General features: G+C 38.7%; 1 protein-coding gene across 4 annotated transcripts; it reads left to right on the top strand.

Annotated features, from left to right (window-relative positions):
• Window positions 1-3,690: 3,690 nt before the first annotated feature.
• il17rel (interleukin 17 receptor E-like) lies at window positions 3,691-17,055 on the top strand. Of its 4 annotated transcripts, XM_020639482.3 has the most exons (18): window positions 3,697-4,074; window positions 5,563-5,590; window positions 6,452-6,601; window positions 7,719-7,828; window positions 8,538-8,652; window positions 8,906-8,950; window positions 9,245-9,384; window positions 10,079-10,150; window positions 10,251-10,305; window positions 10,418-10,581; window positions 11,160-11,204; window positions 13,148-13,205; window positions 13,399-13,544; window positions 14,186-14,245; window positions 14,329-14,386; window positions 15,457-15,549; window positions 16,239-16,295; window positions 16,382-17,055. In XM_020639482.3, the coding sequence occupies exons 1-18, from the start codon at window positions 3,973-3,975 to the stop codon at window positions 16,483-16,485; spliced, it is 1,602 nt and encodes a 533-aa protein (XP_020495138.2). In that variant the 5' UTR covers window positions 3,697-3,972; the 3' UTR covers window positions 16,486-17,055. The 4 variants fall into 4 exon arrangements, 3 of the variants coding, with proteins under 3 accessions (XP_065807605.1, XP_065807604.1, XP_020495138.2); XR_010665171.1 differs by lacking the exon at window positions 16,382-17,055 and having other exon boundaries at window positions 3,691-4,074; window positions 15,163-15,549; window positions 16,239-16,293; XM_065951532.1 differs by lacking the exon at window positions 15,457-15,549 and having other exon boundaries at window positions 3,694-4,074.
• Window positions 17,056-18,510: the final 1,455 nt, after the last annotated feature.

The raw sequence follows: 18,510 nt of genomic DNA, 5'->3' as shown, positions 1-18,510 counted from the left end.
AAAACAACAAAAGTTGAGGACGCTGCAAACACAGGTGTGTAGCTACAAACCAAGCGTAAAGGTATATTATGCAAAATACGCTTTACCATGTAATAACACTGATATGTGTCTCGAGTCTGTCTACAAACCCCCCCCAATTATGAGGATAGTCCCTCCTCTCCATCTTTTGCCTGCTCCACTTTCCAGAAAATGTGTGCTCACACAGGCTGTTTGGAAATGTTCCCTTTGTGACATCACAAAGGGCAGTAACCCCTCCCCTATGTGGGTGACACTCCAACAGCTTGAGGATTTTTCTGTCCTCTGAGTCTGACTTCTCACTGTAAGCAATTCGGTATGGTGCAAGGAAGCGTAAGCCAAACAAGCCTTTCCAGAGAGGGGCGTGGTCATACACAGCTCACTTACATTTAAAGCTACAGAAACAAGAAAAGCCTATTCTGAGCACGGCTAAATTGAGCGGTTATAAACATGCATGATACATGATGGGAGTGGATTTGTGGTGAGAAACTTCCTACACGTTTTGGGGAGGTCTGGGACTAATTTAAACTGGTTGAAAAGGAGTATTATATGTGAACTTTAAATACATTTGGAAACTGATGTAGTCAAATCTAGTCAGTCTGTTTCGTTGAAAGAATGGCATCCGGAATTATTAACTTTGGCCTTTGGGTATGCCTTACTATTTTGATGCAAGTTTTTTGCCCTTTTCAAAATTTAGCCTTAAAGGGGTCATATTATGCTTTTTCTGGTTTTATATGCTCTTTAGTGTGTTTTCCAAGTGTCCTGTGCATGTTAAGGCACATCTATGTGCAAAAATTCCAAGTTATATGACTTGATGGAAATGATTGTGTTGCTTTTTAAAAAGACATTTCTAAAATAACATCCACAATTCTCCTAAGAATAGCTTAATTTGTCAAGTTTCATTGTCAGATGACCCTTCTGGTGTTCTATCTGAAAGAGCTGCTATTCATCCAAAATCTAGCCTTTATACAGAAACAACATAACATTGAGAAGTGACAAAGATTAATGATGGTTAATTATAATAATGTGTCAATGACTAATTGTCACAGGGTTATTGTAGGCTATACAGAGAATCCACTCACCTGAGAAGAGAAATGACTGTGGGGTGTAAAATACCTGTACTGTAATACACACTGTATCCCAGCAGATAGAGCCCTTACACAAAAGCAGGGGAACATGTGTATCCAATGCAAACAGCAACAAAAGGCTAGCTAGGTAGGCCTACCTGACACTGTTGTATCATTGTGTTATAATCATAGAATAGCTCTCTTGTGACATATAGTAGACGAACAAGTTACATGAATAAATTCCTGTGTCAATAGCTCCTTCATTCATTCGCACCAGGTCAAATAAATATTGATTTAACCCTCTTTCAACATTTTCAGATAAGGAAAAATTCACAACTAGCTTTCTAAGTGCTATAAATCAGTTCATTGTCGATTGTTTCTTCATTTAAGACACAATTTATGTGCCTGTGTTGATTTAAGCCAGATATGTGTGAGAGTGTTTGTCTATGTGTGTTTTCCTTTGATCAGAGCTGGGTAATAACTACTCTTCTATAAACAGGCACACCTAGAACTGGGTCACAATAACTATTCAAATTATTATTTTTTTTTAAAGGAAAAATGCTGAAGATGTAGTTGTTTTTAATGTAAACACGTGCAATTGTGTACATAAGGCTATAACCTTTAAGAATCAGTTTTGTTTTCACTTTATTGAGCCTCCATAATGTCCCAACCCTTCTATGATTTCCACTCTGATGTAATACCCCATCATTTAGGAGAAGTGCTATACCTGACAGTAATACATATGTGAATCTGTTTCTCTTGAAATGGTCATATAGGGTCATTGTACCTCTTAGACTTTCAGTATTTCCTTCTCTCTACAGTGCCTGTGTTGACTCCGATTTGTTTGGCCTGTATTTAACTTTCATCAAGACAATCAGATAACCTGAGTTTGTAAAGGAAGTGCTTGGAAGTTGTGTCTTCCCTGTCTTATTCCCAGGATGAGGGAAATTATTTTTAAAGTTTTGCTGATGATGACTCCACGCTGTAACAGAACACTCTTCTCCAGGATATACAAGGCGTGCTACAAGAACAAGAACTGTTGCTGTAAGACGTAGTAAATGACTACTTTGTCAGAAATGCTGTGAGAATAAATAATTCCTGATGTTCTTTAGTGCTCAGTGTCACTCAGTTAAAGTGGAAAGTTCCAAGAATTCTAACATAAAGAGCGCTGACAAGAGCTGTTACGTTATTTTTTTTTTGTTTTACATGATTTGAATTAGGGCCCGACTGATTAATAAACTGGGTGATATTAGCATATCACTACTTTTATCTTGGATATATGCCGATATGACTAGCTTTATTCAATTTCAGTTTATAATTTATTTCCATATGGTTTTTATGATAATTGTTAATTGCTAAGTAACAATTAGGGCTTCAGTGCACTGTTGTGATCCCGACCAATAAAGCCTTTTGTCAAACTTAAAAAAAAAAAAAACCTTGTCTTAATTATAAATCTTGTGTTTGAAAACAGCGTGTGAGGCTTAACCCAATAAATGTGGGTGTACATCTAAACCAATGGATCCCTTAAGATCCAAGATTGATTTAAGAAAGATATCGGCTGATATATATTGGTCTCAGAATTATTTATCTCTCTAATATCGGTATCCGTAAGAAAGATCTCCCTAATTTAAATGAGTACTTTAAAGCAGCTATACACACACACACACACACACACACACACACACACACACACACACACACACACACACACACACACACACACACACACACACACACACGCATATATACAGTCAAATGACTGGGTGACACGGAAGGTGTTTTGTAATGATGAACCATCAGGGAATATCACAGATGCAGCAATTCTGGTTCAGCTCTATTTCAATAGTTTCTTTCAGGATATTGTTTTGGTTTTTGGACCTGCAATTAACACATACATTTAAGTTTATTAAGAAAAAGTAGTGCCTATATAACACCTCTTCTTTTTTTTTAACCTTGAGATAGCCGTACCAGCTACTCTCAACCTGACAGTAGTTGTCCATGTAAGGGCATGCTGTTGCAGAAGAGGAAGTTTTCTGTGTGCCATCATTTGGGAGTTAAATGTCAAGCCCAATTCAGTCAATCATGACTAACCGATGACCCTGGTTAAATATTCCTGGTTTGTAGCGATATCAGACAAATGCTGGGTAACCTGATCTGCTTGTGAACATTTCAGACCAAAACACACTTCCTGAATTTCTGAGTTCATCAGTTCCACTGTTTTTGCAAGCAGTGGAACTTCCTTGCCCTGGGGCTGTTGTGAACTCAATATAAGGAACATTATGTGTATATCAGTTTGATTTTCAATAGGAATTTTGTATTCCTATGAGATGTTGTGAAATTTTGCTGTCGTCCAAGGAATTTTGATATGGTCTCACACTGCTGGTAGTGTTTGTGTGTGTATGTTGTTGCAGACAAATAGAAAATTTTCAAATGTGTCAAAAGTGGCATTTATATAAAAAAAAATAACACAGGGAAGGAAAGAGGATGTGCTATCTGACTTGTGTGAAAAATAATAATGAAACTATTTTTTACATACAGTAACAACCAGTTACAACTATATTCATAATCCATAACCCCGCCTCCACAACATATTTAAATCCACTCTTTCCAGCTGCTTGTGTTTCACTCTGTGTGCTTAGCTCTGCCCCACCACACACCACATTGAATAACAGGACACTGAAAACTCAGGAGACGCCTCTTCATCCAGCTGGTAACCCATCCTTTTGCAGAGCCTCATCTGACCCCAGCAGCAGCAGAAGAAAAAGAAGAAAAAGAAGAAGAAGAAGAAGAAGAAGAAGAAGAAGAAGAAGAAGAAGAGAAGAGGAATAGGAAGCAAGAGAAGAAACTGAATACAGGATCACTAAAAGAAGCCCAGTGCTGGATAACTAAAATGATCTCATGGGTGGCCTTGGTCATTTCTTACTGCTGTTTGTATCTGAGTGGAGCTGCAGGACTTGAGAGGATAGAAAAATGTCGCACCAGATGTTCTCAGGTAAAAACTGCACCCTCAAGAGAAGAAATGAGAAATAAGAAATATTCAAAATCGCACTCTTAAATATAGCCCTGTCCTTTTTATAACATCTTACTATTTCCTGCTGTAGAAGCTGCTAACATCAAAATACACCATTGGGTATTTTTCTTTTTACAATTAACACGACTGTTCACTTATTGCATTGTTTCAAACAAAAGAAAAAAATGACATCCATGTCCATCATAATACTTTGCCAGCACTACTACTACGACTGCTTCCACCTGTAAAGCTTCAGATGCTAATACTACTAATACTTAACCAGTTTAAGGCGTCAGGGCTTTAGAGGTAAACCCTGACCAGAGTAAGGATTTCCTAGGATGTGGTCCAAAGCATGAGTCAACCGGTTTAATGAATGGTAAGGCTAATTCCTGACACTGGGTGTCTCACCTGTTGACTCACTTTATAAACATTTCTGTAAAGGCTAATCATTCAAAGAATGACTTGCATTTACAAGCATATTAGAATGATTTTCAACTTTTTTTGGGGTCACTATGTCCTCACACCTAAATAAACCAAAATAAGCTACATGTCATGTTTGATGGAGATGGCTGATAATTGCTCTATAAGTGTTATTTGTCTTTGAGCAGTAAACTCTGTATCTTGTCTTCTCCACTCTTCCAGTAGTACACAATAAAGACACATTTCTTCCTGTTCTTGTATGCCAGTGTGTTAACAGCACTCCAGCAATACAGAAATGTTCCTCCAGATTTGTGTGTGTTGATTCTGGAATGGGAGGGGTGTTGGCTTTCAAAACATCCTTATTACCTATGAGGTATTAAGAACGATGTCATATACTGTTGCAGAATGTTTGATACTATTTGTTCTTTTGTCAAAATCATGGATAGCTTGGAACAATGTAGCCTGGAGACATAAGTTTAAGCACAGAATGACCGTCAATGTTTGCCATAGTTAGGAAAACCCTGAAGCATTTCATGATGAGTGACATGTTCTAGAGTCTAGACTATACTGTTAATCATCACTAGATGCAGCAAAAGCATTTAACACTGTTCACATATATCCTATATTTCCTGACTGATTCATCAACAAGGATGTGCATGTTAAAAAAGTATTGCATGTGTTCCTGTTCAGTATTTACCAGTGCAAATTTAGTTTAGAACCTTCCTGTAAGTTTCCAATGGAAACAGAATAACATGACTCATTTGTGGCTACATTTAATTATTGTCTTTTTGAAATGAAATGAAATGCATTATTGTTTGTAGCTTGTCATTGGACCACAACAACCCGAGACATAATTACTAATAGGCTTAGTTGTCCTGCAGGAGCAATGAGGATGTAAAAAGCTCACTGCTATCTGGGAAATCCCTTCTACCTTTGTTCTCTTTGTTAAGAATTACTTTATTATTGGAGCTTCTCCAAAAGAGTCACAGAAAAGAGTAACACCCTGTTATGTTTAACGTGACTGCATCTTTTTTTCTTCTCTCTTTGCAGGGCCTCCGCTGCAAAACCAAGCCAGATTGTAAGTACATGTGCTGGTTGCTACATCCCAACTGCACTGATACTGCAAAGATGTAAAATGTTTGCATACCGGTATTTTACTGTTTTGTTGCCAAAGACAATGCTCAGATTTTCAATTTGTGCAGGGTTTGACAAAGAAAACCACATAAAGAGCATCACTTGACAAACAAATAATTCCTTTCATTGAAACACATTAATCAATTTCTCCACCCATCACATGAGAAACCTTTGAAAACATAACTTCCTGACATGCAATGAAAATAAAGGAGAAATACATTGATCCAACAGTGCTTTAAAAAGCATCTCTGACAGGTGCGTTGACATCGAATCGAATTGTACTCATTTGGTAATCAAACTAGGGAGGTTACCAGATTTGATCCTTCCTGATACAGATTATAATATCTAGGCTTAAATAGGCCACAGTGCCAAACCAGTGCATTAAAATGAATGTAAGTATTATTGCTGTGAATTTATTATCTAGTTTATAGGAGGCGCTAACCTTGAAACAAGACGAGGAACTGCAAGCTCAGCTAACGTTAGAAGCAGCTCGTCTCACTCAAAAAGTGCAAAAGAAATCTTAATTTTTTTACAATTAATTATGTTCAAATGCAGATTTAATTGTCTTCACACGGAAATAAAACAAAAAAATAGCTGTTAGATGTGTAATTGCAAAATACTGGTTGCTGATATTTTGCACTTTATGTGCTAGTATGCTAGTAGCACCAACAACTTACGGTATGTAAGCTAATGTTTTGGGGAAGAAAAAAACAAGTAATTTCTTTATTTTGGTTCTTTGACTGGTTTACTTTTAAATGGATCTGACCGTGAAAGTGATTTGTTGTTCTGGACCTTTCCTGTTTAGATTTCTTTCGTCCTCCATGTCAGAACCCTCCTGATGGTCTCAACACCTCCTCCATCTTCCACAACGTCAGCCTCTCCACAGTCATGAGATGTGAAGGGAGGCAGAAGTGCTCCCTACACCTTAGAGTCAACACTGCCTTACAACTTTCTGGTAAGTGTATTTGAAAACGATATTCGCAGTCAGATTTTATTTGAAAAATGCTGCTTAAGTTCTATTTCATTCTTCCTGACCGCCAGAGGCAGTGGATAAAATCAGTCTTGTGCACGTGCAGGTCGAGTATTTAATATCAACAAAGTCATATGCGACCTGAGATGAAGCATGACGTAGCTTAAATAGCCCACGAGACGTCACTACAGAATCTTCTTGCCAAGATCTCGAGTTACAGAGAAGTACTGGGGTCATCCAGAATTCATAGAACCGTGTAACTCTCGTTTTTCAGTTTTAAATAAAGAAATCCAGCGTTTTAATGTGTAGAGTAAATGAAGCAGGTTATTTTTAATGTGGTGTACAGTTAAGGAAAATGAATAAAACATGAACAATTTCCGTTTAATTATTCTCAAGGCATTTTTTTCCAGTTCATCTTTGCTCTCTAGAACTTTGCTTCTGTCAAGCTATTGTTTTCTTTTTTTTAATGGCCACTTTTGTGTGGCCCAACAACTGTTGTTGTGTACATGGATTCATAGTAAGTTTTTCCACCATGAATGCTCGTCACAGGTACAGCAATGATATAGTGGCAATTCTCCATAACTGACCTTCACATCCACAGATGATGTGACTCAGCTCAATGGGGAAGTTTCAGTTTTGACTGCTGTATTTGGATGTTGTTAGGCCAACGCGTTCATGACACTTATGACGTATTTAGGAAGGAAGTGTCATTTATGAAACCAGACACTTTCCATGATTCAACTTCTGCTTGTGCATAATAAATATATTACTCTGTGTTTTTTTGTTCCCAATCAGCACATAGAATGCATGATCAGTGGTTATGGTCGCAGCACACGGAAATAAGCACAATAGACATTATTCACTGTCCGAGCTAGAGAGAGGAAATCCCTCTGATCCTCAATGAGTTATCTGTCCACGCATCTGTCTGATGCATATTCTTTTTCCTGCATGACATTTAATCGAATGCTTACTCATGCTTTGTCATTTTTGTTTGTTTAATGGTAAAAGAGGTTTTAGTGTGTTTGATAGCTGCTGTGTACCTAGTGCTGTCTGACCATCCTTTTAGACTGTCCTCTGATTTTAATATGTTTATCTCCCAAAGAGTCCTTCCTTGGTTTGTCCATCTGCATTGCCACAGAAGGGATAATGAGCAACTGCCAAATCCTCAAGCCATGGTCAAAAGTCAAAAGCCATGGAATGTCTGGACTTCAGGTACTGTTAAAAGCAATGGCATCATTGGGATATCTGACACTCTGTTTACATATTTTTTTATCGGTTTTATTTTAGGGCTGTCAGCATTAACTGGTTAATCGCGATTAATGGCGGGAATTAATGCATCTTTTTTTAATTGATTTAATCGCATGCTATTTTATCCTATTAGGCTTAGCGTAAAGCGCCTCCGTATTGTCACAGTTATGTGAAATAACAACTCCCGCTGTGCCGTAGAATGTCTCATCATTTCACTTAAAAAAGCTCAGCTGACAAGATAGTTTTCAACATACATCTTATGATGCACTCAGACACATGATCAGTATCTGTATCCCGGGGTCACATGGTGTTTTCGGGTTTTGAAACATCAGACACCCTCACCCACGGGCGTTCCTGTACACCCTGTACTGCAGCTCCTCTCTTGCATGGGTGACCATAAACTCCTCCATCACGTTGCTGAGTGGGAGTGGGAGCTTGTTCCCCTGCCCGTACAAAGCACCTGTGAAGGGTACTGGCTGATCTTCGGCTCAAGGCCCCTCCACTAGTTCAAAGTTCATGTTTACACATTAACTTACTTTGTCAAGATACTGCTTTGTTATATTTATGTATACCTAAAATCCAAACCTGTCCAACAAACACCATAAATTAAACTGCTGAAGCCTAACAGACATGTACTGTAACAGTTTGTGTGTTTTTATTTGCCCTCCTCAAGGTGGAAGTTGAAAATGATTGCACGGAAATTTTGCCCAGCCAACATGTGAAAGTAACAGTGAAAACCCTGGAGGTCTACTGTGGCATGAGCTGGACGGGAACCTACATAGCTCCAGGTAAGAGCACGTGCTCCTTATTATGCAAACACACACTAGTGGAACCATGACCAACAGGTGATGAATGGAGTTTTAATATGTAACATAGTCAATAATTAAACTCAGTAAATGGTGGTGTGAAGGCTCTAAGTATTTCCGTGTAAGAGAAAAACAAGTAGAAGATACTCACACAGGGGTTATGTAACAGTTATCCTTTTTTATATTGCTTTTACAATTTACACTTAATTACTTTGTTGCTTATATTTCTTTACAGATTGTAAAAGTGCGGATTTGAAAAGGCATGTCCCAGAATGCATCAGTAAGTACATTTTTTTTTTTTTTAATCACCAAACTGGGCAATGCATTGGCATGTTCAGCGTACACTGTTATAGCTTGATAGTTGACCTTTTGACCCTTTTGTTGGTACGGCTAATTCAATCAAGCAGTCGGTTTTCCCTCTATAAATGTTTGAGTACATTTCTGAGGCCAAAGCAGTCAAAATGATTTGATTAAAAAAATGGGATAATCAAGCAAACCCCTCAGTGGGTCCCAATGCTCACGTCGGAAGGATGTTTGAGAATTTCACACTCACATTGTCCTCCGTCTCTTTCAGCTGGGAGGCTTTCATACGACATAAAGCCGCAAAGGAAGGAGCTGAGTGTTAGTGTGTCAGACATGCTGGAAGACCACAACTACCACCTCCGTCTGTGCCTTAAGGATTTCATCTGCGTCGGCACGGGGGCATATGCACTGGTTAGTCTCCATTCATTCTGCAATCTGGACATTACCGGAAGGCTTTCTCAAGGCCCTACAGGGTTTTGCATTGAGTTGGAACAGATGAGTGCAAGGAAACTGGAACTTCAAACAGGAAGGGCTTTTGTGTAACTGTTGAGGGGAAAGAAAAAATCTTGAAACAAGGGTACAAGGGCTGTGGGAACTATTGTGTTGACCTAGGTTCCCCCGGGAGAGGTTCCCCGTTTGAATTTTTAAGAGCACAAAGCAAATGCCACAAAAGAAGTATTCTCCATTCCATTGAAGTACAGTCTGTGTACTGTACTGTGGCTTAGTGTTGGAGTCTGTCGTCTCTCAACTGTGAGGTCAGAGGTTCAATCCCCTGCTCCTGCATCCACATGTCGATGTGTGCTTGGGCATGACATATAACCCCAAATTGCTTGCCCCGCTGATAAATATGATAAGTCAATACTGATGGACACTTTACATAGCAGCCTCTGCCATCTGTGTGTGAATCTATGGGTGTGACCTGTGTGTAATAAGCACTTTGAGTAGTAAGAAGACCAGAAAAGCATGATACAAGCTCAAGCCTGTTCACCATTAACTAACAGGATTGCTCAATTTATAATAATTTAAATCACAAAGAAAACCTTATACAAAGAAAACCTTGGCACACGATGATTCATAAACTCATAAAGCGTTGTTTAACTTCCAGATAAAGAAGGAGGAACCTGTGAAGAGCATTACCTTCCCATACTTGCGGCCTTTGCCCTGTCTCTGCATAGAGGTAAAGTACTGACAATAAACCTAATGCTTTTTAAAGATCTGTTTACGTAGGCTATCACATTCAAAAAGGAATTGTACTTGAATTAATTCATTTGTTACAGGGATGGTCAGCAGTGACTGATGCCCCTAGGGTCCAAGTCTGCCCTTTCAAAGACCGTGAGTCACTTTAAGTATCCCAAACAAATTCCATAGTAAACTGATTGTGAAATGTGATTCTTCCAGAGTGAGAACATAGCATTGAAAATGTTGTGACATCTCCTGACTGCAGGTGTCGAGGAGCTGTTGTTTGGAATAAACTTTGACCCACTGGAGGAGACGCTCTCATGGGAGCCCGCCTGTCCAGTCACTGCTTCGGTCGGGTTGTGTCAGAGAAGAGAGGATGGTGTCTGCGTTGATCTGCCTCATGCCTCACAGAATGTGAGCAGAGCAAAGGTAAAAGTCTCTCACGCTGAAACTGCAAATGTGTTGACATTGCTTACAACGTCACTTTGAATGGGTGTGAATGTTTACTTAGAACGCCCGAGATAGCACACATTCTACTGTAGGCACTCCAGAAATGCGATACAGACAATAGCCTGTAAAGAGAGTGTTCACACAAATCTTTTTATAGAACATTGTTATATGTGGTCAGGCTCTTGTACGTCTTACCAAGCAGAATAGTTACAAGAAAAGAAGACAGAGTCGGCACACCTGGCTATTCTTAGCCTGAACTCTGATCAGATTTAATCAGAGATATTTGCTGGATTAACCTGAGCTGATGTCCCTTAATGAGGGAATTCCCTCTGGTAAGTAAAGCAAGTGACGCAGAGAGAATCTCCCATCTTAAAGCTACACCAGCTGAAAGAAAGAAAAAAGAATCCAGTTTGAAGCAAAACAGAAGAGTGGATATTGTTTGGATAGACTATTTTTATTAAATACTTCATAACAAATATGACTTTTAATAGTTGCACACCATTCTGTGTATGGATAAAGTTATTTTTCTAATAACTATATCATATTTTCTTTTCCAGATTACATTTACTAAAGTGGATCCACATCCTCAACTGTGCATGAAGGTAATAATCAAGCTCTTGGGTTTTTAGAGAAAGTATTTGGATGAAAAGAATGACCTGCCTCTGTTTGGGGATGGTGCTAGGTGAAGGATTTCCACTGAGCCACTTTATTTCTAGAAAAGGATACCTAGCAGGCCATCAGTACGCTTGTCGTAATTACAGTAAAGAAAGGGAAGCTGTGTCTAACGTCTCCTGTTCCAGCTAATTTTAAAAGTGAGAGTTCTCTGGTAACGTAGCCACAAAGCAGAAGTCCTGTTAGTATTATATACTCTGTGTTCTGTACTGTATATCATTATCTGTACTAGTTTACAGCAGGGTTTTAACATTTTGCTGGTCGACATGATTGTCTGACTATAAGACTGACGCAGAGCTGGCTAAACACTGAAGCTTCCGTGTCACGGCAACCCGAGTGCCCAGCGACGCTAGGAAGGAGGGGTTGGGGGTCAGAGCCGGCCCTCGCCATTTTGGTGCCCGAGGCAAGATTTTAGCAGTTGCCCCTTATATTGCAGACAGTTTGACCACCAAAGACAATATTCGTCCTCTTTTTCCTCCTCTATATTTCCTATAATCCTCTATACTGAACAGAATGTCTTTGTTAAAAAAATAAAAAATACTTATAGACAAACATTTATAAAATGGTAATAACACTAATATTTTTTTATACGTAAATACAAAATAAAATACAAATACAAATAACTAGTCTAACAGAATAAACAATACCAAACAGTTTAGGGAGCAGAAGTGGTCACAGGCGACCCAGGGACAGCAGGGGATGGATTTAAATGTTTCTGATTGCATCTAGAGAGAGAAGATGAGCATTTGTGAAACAATCTGCATTTTATAATATAGTGTTTTATTTAAATATGATTTTCTCTTCTGAGCAGTACAGAAAACTCAACTCAATAGTTTTCCTTTCAACCAGACCTACAGCATGCACACATATCTATTCACAGAGAACTTCAACCAGACCTACAGCATGCACACATATCTATTCACAGAGAACTTCAACCAGACCTACAGCATGCACACATATCTATTCACAGAGAACTTCAACCAGACCTACAGCATGCACACATATCTATTCAGTGATGACTTTAACCAGACCTACAGTATGCACTCATATCTATTCAGTGATGACTTCAACCAGACCTACAGCATGCACACATATCTATTCACAGAGGACTTCAACCAGACCTACAGCATGCACACATATCTATTCACAGAGGACTTCAACCAGACCTACAGCATGCACTCATATCTATTCAGTGATGACTTTAACCAGACCTACAGCATGCACTCATATCTATTCACAGAGGACTTTAACCAGATCTACAGCATGCACTCATATCTATTCACAGAGGACTTTAACCAGATCTACAGCATGCACTCATATCTATTCACAGAGGACTTTAACCAGACCTACAGCATGCACTCATATCTATTCAGTGTGGACTTCTTTCACAAAATGCATTTATGCTCTTAGACATCAATACTCTAAAGGCAAGAGCTTAAAACTATTAATGACAACAGGAGGAGGAAAATAAACATTTTAATCGACGAGGGTGAAAGCTAAGTACAGAGATGTCAATAAATATAAAAGTAGGTTTTGTCTCCCAAACAACGTAGCCTACGATACAAAAGCAGAAGTGTAACATGAATAATCCTAACCTAAAAAAAGTACAGTGGAAATAACTGATGTTAACTCGAGATAGGAAACACTGACGTTACTGTCATTGATCAAATGCTGGCACCCCTAGCATTTGCCTATACTGCCTATGCAACGGGCCGGCCCTGTTGGGGGTGAAGACAGCTCGCTGAATTTGGACTGCAGTACCCCTTTTTAAACACTACATGTCAGACTTACATGCTGCTCCTTTAAATGTGGTAAAAAATGTGGTTTTTCTAACACTTGCATGAAGAGAATGAAAATGTCTTATCTCTTTCAGTTCACTACAGCCTCTCAGTCCTGGACAAGGTGTCCATTTGCTGATGCAAGATTCCAAGGTAACACTTTTTTGTAAAATAAGGTATCATATCATCCGATTATAGCACAGCCCTGGTAATCCATGACAATTAATCCACATGATAGTTATTGAAGAGCCACATTCATATCATATTATAAAGATAATAACCTTCATTATCTTCTGTGGTGCATGAGTGTCCGTCATTTCACTGATAGCTGTGCAATAATTTCCAGCATTGGAGTTCACTGTGACGAGGCATCGGGGTCATGTCGACGTGAAGATGTCTTCACGGATCACTGCAAACTTTTCCATCGGGCTGTGTGTCAAATGGGAAGGTTCTACTGAGTGCAACATCAACAAAACACACACGGTGCATGTGGTAAGTATCACACAATGGGAAATAAGGGGGGAATGGAGGCAATGCAGATCCCATATATTTCTTTTTTTGGTGTTTCTTGACAGCTCTGTGTAACACCGTATTTGAAAATACACATTAAATCTTCAATACATCATTGCATACATTTTCATTCTAATAAGCCTTTGAATGACCTCTAGTGCATCTTCAGTTACGTAATGAGGGAACTGTCAAAACATTCTTGTCATTTGGTACATCAGCTTCTGTGTATTCTTTTTCTATATTTCCTGGTTGTTACCAGTAGACAACAAGTTTGTTCTAAGGTGTTGTAGCTTCAAACCATAATTTGTCACACAAAGGCGATTGAAGGTAATTACACAACTTGAGGTAATGTTGACTACCAATGACATCTGCCACACTCAAAGTCTGTCAACATGTTTACGTGCATTGTTGCAGGAAGTAGCTCAGTTAGGTTAGGTTTGTTTCTGCTCAGACGGAAAGCTATTATCCTTCATTAATCAATCATGTCGCCGCTGAATTGCTTCTGAGTAATGGCTGAAATCACATTAAAGAGACAATACATCCAAAACAGAAACCATGTAAATTCCAAAACACCAGCATGGTTACACTTGTAAGGGGTTTTGTTTCTTTTGTGTCTTTCACAGGAAAAACTTAAGGCTGTTGACTTGAACCTGACAGGAGAATTACACAACACTTGTCTACAGGTATGTTGGTGAAGTAAACAGGACTTTTTACATCCACTGCAGGTTCTTTCACGACTTTGAATACATGTTTTGTATTTCGATAGGTCAAGAGGTTGGACACAAAGTTTGCTGCCACAGTTACTCACTGTTTTGAGGACTACAGTAAGTAGGATTACTGGACTACTAAACTCCTTTAACAAGAGATGAATTCCTCCTTCTCCTATTTAGTCCCATCCTGTGTGGTCTAATCCAAGCTCATTCCCGTCTTATCCCCCTTACTCTACACAACCTGAGGTGCCTCATTGTTTTGAAATGGAAAAAAGCTTCCTTTACTTTATTTTTTTAAATGTTTATAGCCTTAACAAACTACATGTTTACGGCCATCTCATTTCTAAAAGGGTAACAGCAAGCGTAAGTGCCTCTGATGTTTGCCCTAAGTGGTTTCTTGGCATCATTTTGAAAAAATAAAAGGATCTTCTGCACCAGCATCTGTTTACTGCGCTTTAACTTGGTGTGCAATGTTGGATGACGCCTTTTGGATGAAGTCTTTTTGGGGATTTTTTGTAAACACACAGGCTCCTGAGAAAGACAATCCCTTTGATGCATTGATCTTAACATATTTGTTTGCCCTCCAGTTTATTTAGAGCATTCCTGAGAACTGAGTACTGGGTGTATTATCTCGCTAACTGCAGAGCAAAGTTTCTAAAACCTTCAGACACACTTTTATAAAAATACCACTTCAACAGACCTAAACAAACAGTATACAAGCACCATAAAACCTAATAATTAGCATGATAATTTAGATTTGCAATACTTACAAAAGCTGTTTTTCCCCCTGTTTCCACTCTTCGCTCCATGCTCAGGTTATTTTCTTCCATGTCTAACAGTATTTGTATGACATAAACATATCACAAAACACTTTTTTTTGGACTACTCAGGCTACAGGTTTCAGAGTTGTGTTTTTCAAAGTAAGAGTCTGCAAAAGAAAAAGAAAAAGATTTATAGGAGCTGGCGTGGCAAAGATAAGTAGGACTGTCAAACGATGATATTTTTAATTGTGATGAATCACTATATTTCAATTGGTAATCGTAATTAATCGAATTTGTAAAAGGCATGCTTAGAATTGAAAGCAAATGTATTCACGTGGGACAAAATGTGCATAAAAACCAGATAATGACACCTGTACTGTTATCAAGTTTAATCACTCTACATGTTTTTCTTTTGTTACAAAGCCTCTGAGGACTTGACCTGGGTAATTGTACCTGTTGGCATGTGTCTCTCTGGCATCATAATTGTCACTCTGATACTCCACGTACTTTTAACCGGTAGGTAGAAAACTCACCCTGTCATGCTCTGACTGCAACTTTGGTTCCTTTGTTGACGCACAGTTGAATAAGCACTTGTATTGTAAATCGAATAGGCTCGGTTCCAGTTTCCATCCTTCAGACAAACACAGGCTGACGTTTCTGAGCCCTGTTCACACACTCTTTGTTAAGGCTAAGGAGTCACAGACTTTGCTTTAGGGAACAAAACACGATTAATTGTGTTCACTTGGTAAAATGCTACTGTGTATGTTTGATTTTCTCCCTCCTTGGCATCTCATTGAATGTTATGAAAGTACACAGTATGCAACATATTTGCATTAAGATGTTAGAGAAATTACTTTTTAGTTTGTGGATTTTATTGATGTGTGTGCTGACTTGATTACACATGTTTAAACCCTGACAAATCTGTCCTTTTATTTAATGTAACATTGCTTTTTATTCAGTCTACTTCCTGAATTATTGGAAACAATGTCAGGAAAGAGAAGGGGAAGTCAGCAACCTGTTGACCATAACTAACTTTACATGCAGCATTTGAATCATGAGAGATAATTTGTGAGGTGAATAAAGAAAAATATGCATCAAGTTTGAATATTTTTCTGTCCGAGTCACTGAACCATTGAATCAACAATGGTGGTTGTTTTGTCGGGGGAGTGCAAATCCTTATCTAATTCCTGTGTATTTTATTTTAGTGTATCAGAAGAGGAAACAAGAAAGAAGTGCAGGCTGTCCCTCTGAAAAGCAAACAGGTGAGATTATCACAATCTTTGTCTTTGGTTGACGGCATGGATTTTTAAAAACATGAAGCCTGAACATATTCTATTGTTTTGGTCAGCTCCTGCTCACGAATGTGTGGTCACTGCATTACAAATACATGGTCCTATCCTTGATTCGCCTCCATGTGGGAACACAGAGAAGGCCAACTTAATCGCTCACTGACCAAAGAAAAGAACCCCAGTCAAAAGCATTATTGGAAGTTTAGAACAGTAAAGATGTTACAAAAAACAAAATAGTTCTGTGTTTAATATTGGTACAAACAATTTAAATGTTTTATATTTTGATTGTATATGTGCTGGATTGTATGTTTTTTTTTTATAGGTATGGCTATTTATGTATTTTGTGTTGCACTGTGTCTGCCTGTGTGGAAGTCCTGCGATAAAGAGAACATTTTGGTTGTTTTCTTGAGATGTCAACTTATTTATCTCGTTTCACAATAACAACAATGGTTTTCCCATGATAACGAGTCAATTTCTTGAGATCTACCCCCACCCCCCACCCCCAAGACTGAAATTAACTTATTATCACACGAAAACAACCAAAATGTACGTTATCACAGGAAAACGGAGTGAATACAAATGTATAGGATGCACGTCCTCTCAGGGCCTCCGTATGCTTAGGTCAAACTTAATGTGTGTTTTCTTATTTAGTTACAACATTCATTTTTAAGCAGCTAAACATTTAACTCCACAAACAATTGAATGATATTTTCAATAAAATCTGCAAAACATGGATTAAAATCTGCTGTTGTTTTCTTTTCAACATTTTGTTTTTTGTCATTAACACAAATCATTCAATCAAGCAATCACATTGATGTATAAAGCATATTTAAAAACAGCAACGACTGACCAAAGTGCTGTGCATGGATCAAAAGAGCAGTACAGCATAGTTACAGAAAAGGAGAAAAAACAACCACACAGAAATCTCACACATACATGTGTACCCACACACACATGCACACAGACACACACAAATTACTCACAGTAAAATAATAACAATTGAAAAATAAAGAGAGAATAATATTTCATTTGATACGAAATACAAGCAATCTACTGTTATTAGGACTCAACAGCCGACATAGACTGAAAAGATTTGACAGAGGTGGGAGACCTGACTGAGGGACTGAGGGTCCTTTATTGCTAAAGCCCAGTCGCCTCTTAGTTTCTGATTAGAATAAGAGTCAGCCAGGAGACCCAGCTCTAAAGATCTAAGGTGTCTGCAGGTTGTGTTAAAGCTGAGGAGGCCTGCTATGTAAGAGCAGGCCAAGCTTTTTGGTGTTTAGAAACGAGTAACCTTAAAATCATTCCTGTAACGTATTCCAAGCCAGTGACTAGAAGCTAGAACTGGGCTGTTATGATCTCTCTTACATACGCCACTTAGAAGCCTGGCTGCAGCATTTTGTATCAGTTACAGTCATGACAGGGATGACCGGCTGATCCTGGTGTACAGTGAGTTACAATACTTGATGGCGGGAAGAGATGTAAGAGTGGATTACCATTTCTAACTCATGTAAAGGGAGGATGGGTTTTAGTTTTCAGATGGTTCGTAGCCAAAATAAACTTGTTTTCTCTACTGATTTACCTGATGTTCAAATGTGAAGTTGGAATCAAATACTACTTTGAGGTTCTTAGCATGTGGCTTGATGAGTGAGGAAAGATGACCTAAGGTGCTTGAGGTCCATTTTATGGCTTCAGGGGGGCCAAAAAGAACCACTTCGGTTTGACCCTAGTTCAGTTGTAAGACCATTTTGGGCCATCCAGCGTTTGACATCTTATAGGCACTGTCTAAGGTGGATAGAGCTGAGCATCATCTGCATAACATAGGTAAGAAATGTGATTTTCCATGAAGCGGGAGCATGCAAATGGAGGAAAGAAAGGGGCCTAGGATGGAGCCTTGAGGGACCCTGCAGGATAGATTAGGAGTGGAATTGCCGATGTTCACTGTGAAAGCTCAGATGTTTAAATTGGAGGTGAACCAATTCAAGGCGGTATCTCTAACACCAACAGCGTCTGGAGGCGATCAACTAGAGTGGTATAACTTGGTTATGGACTTTTAAAGTAAAGCATACTCAGTACTGTGAGTTACCCTAAAACCTAACTGAAATGCATCTAGTATTTTATTTTGATGACGGCAAGGCAAAGGTTTGCGCAGAACAACCTTTTCTAGTGATTCAGAATGGAAAGGAAG

This window comes from Labrus bergylta, chromosome 23, assembly GCF_963930695.1.
Source record: "Labrus bergylta chromosome 23, fLabBer1.1, whole genome shotgun sequence".
Taxonomy (NCBI): Eukaryota; Metazoa; Chordata; class Actinopteri; order Labriformes; family Labridae; genus Labrus; species Labrus bergylta.
Note: the sequence above shows the minus strand (reverse complement) of the source record. Positions and strands in the feature narration are given on the sequence as shown.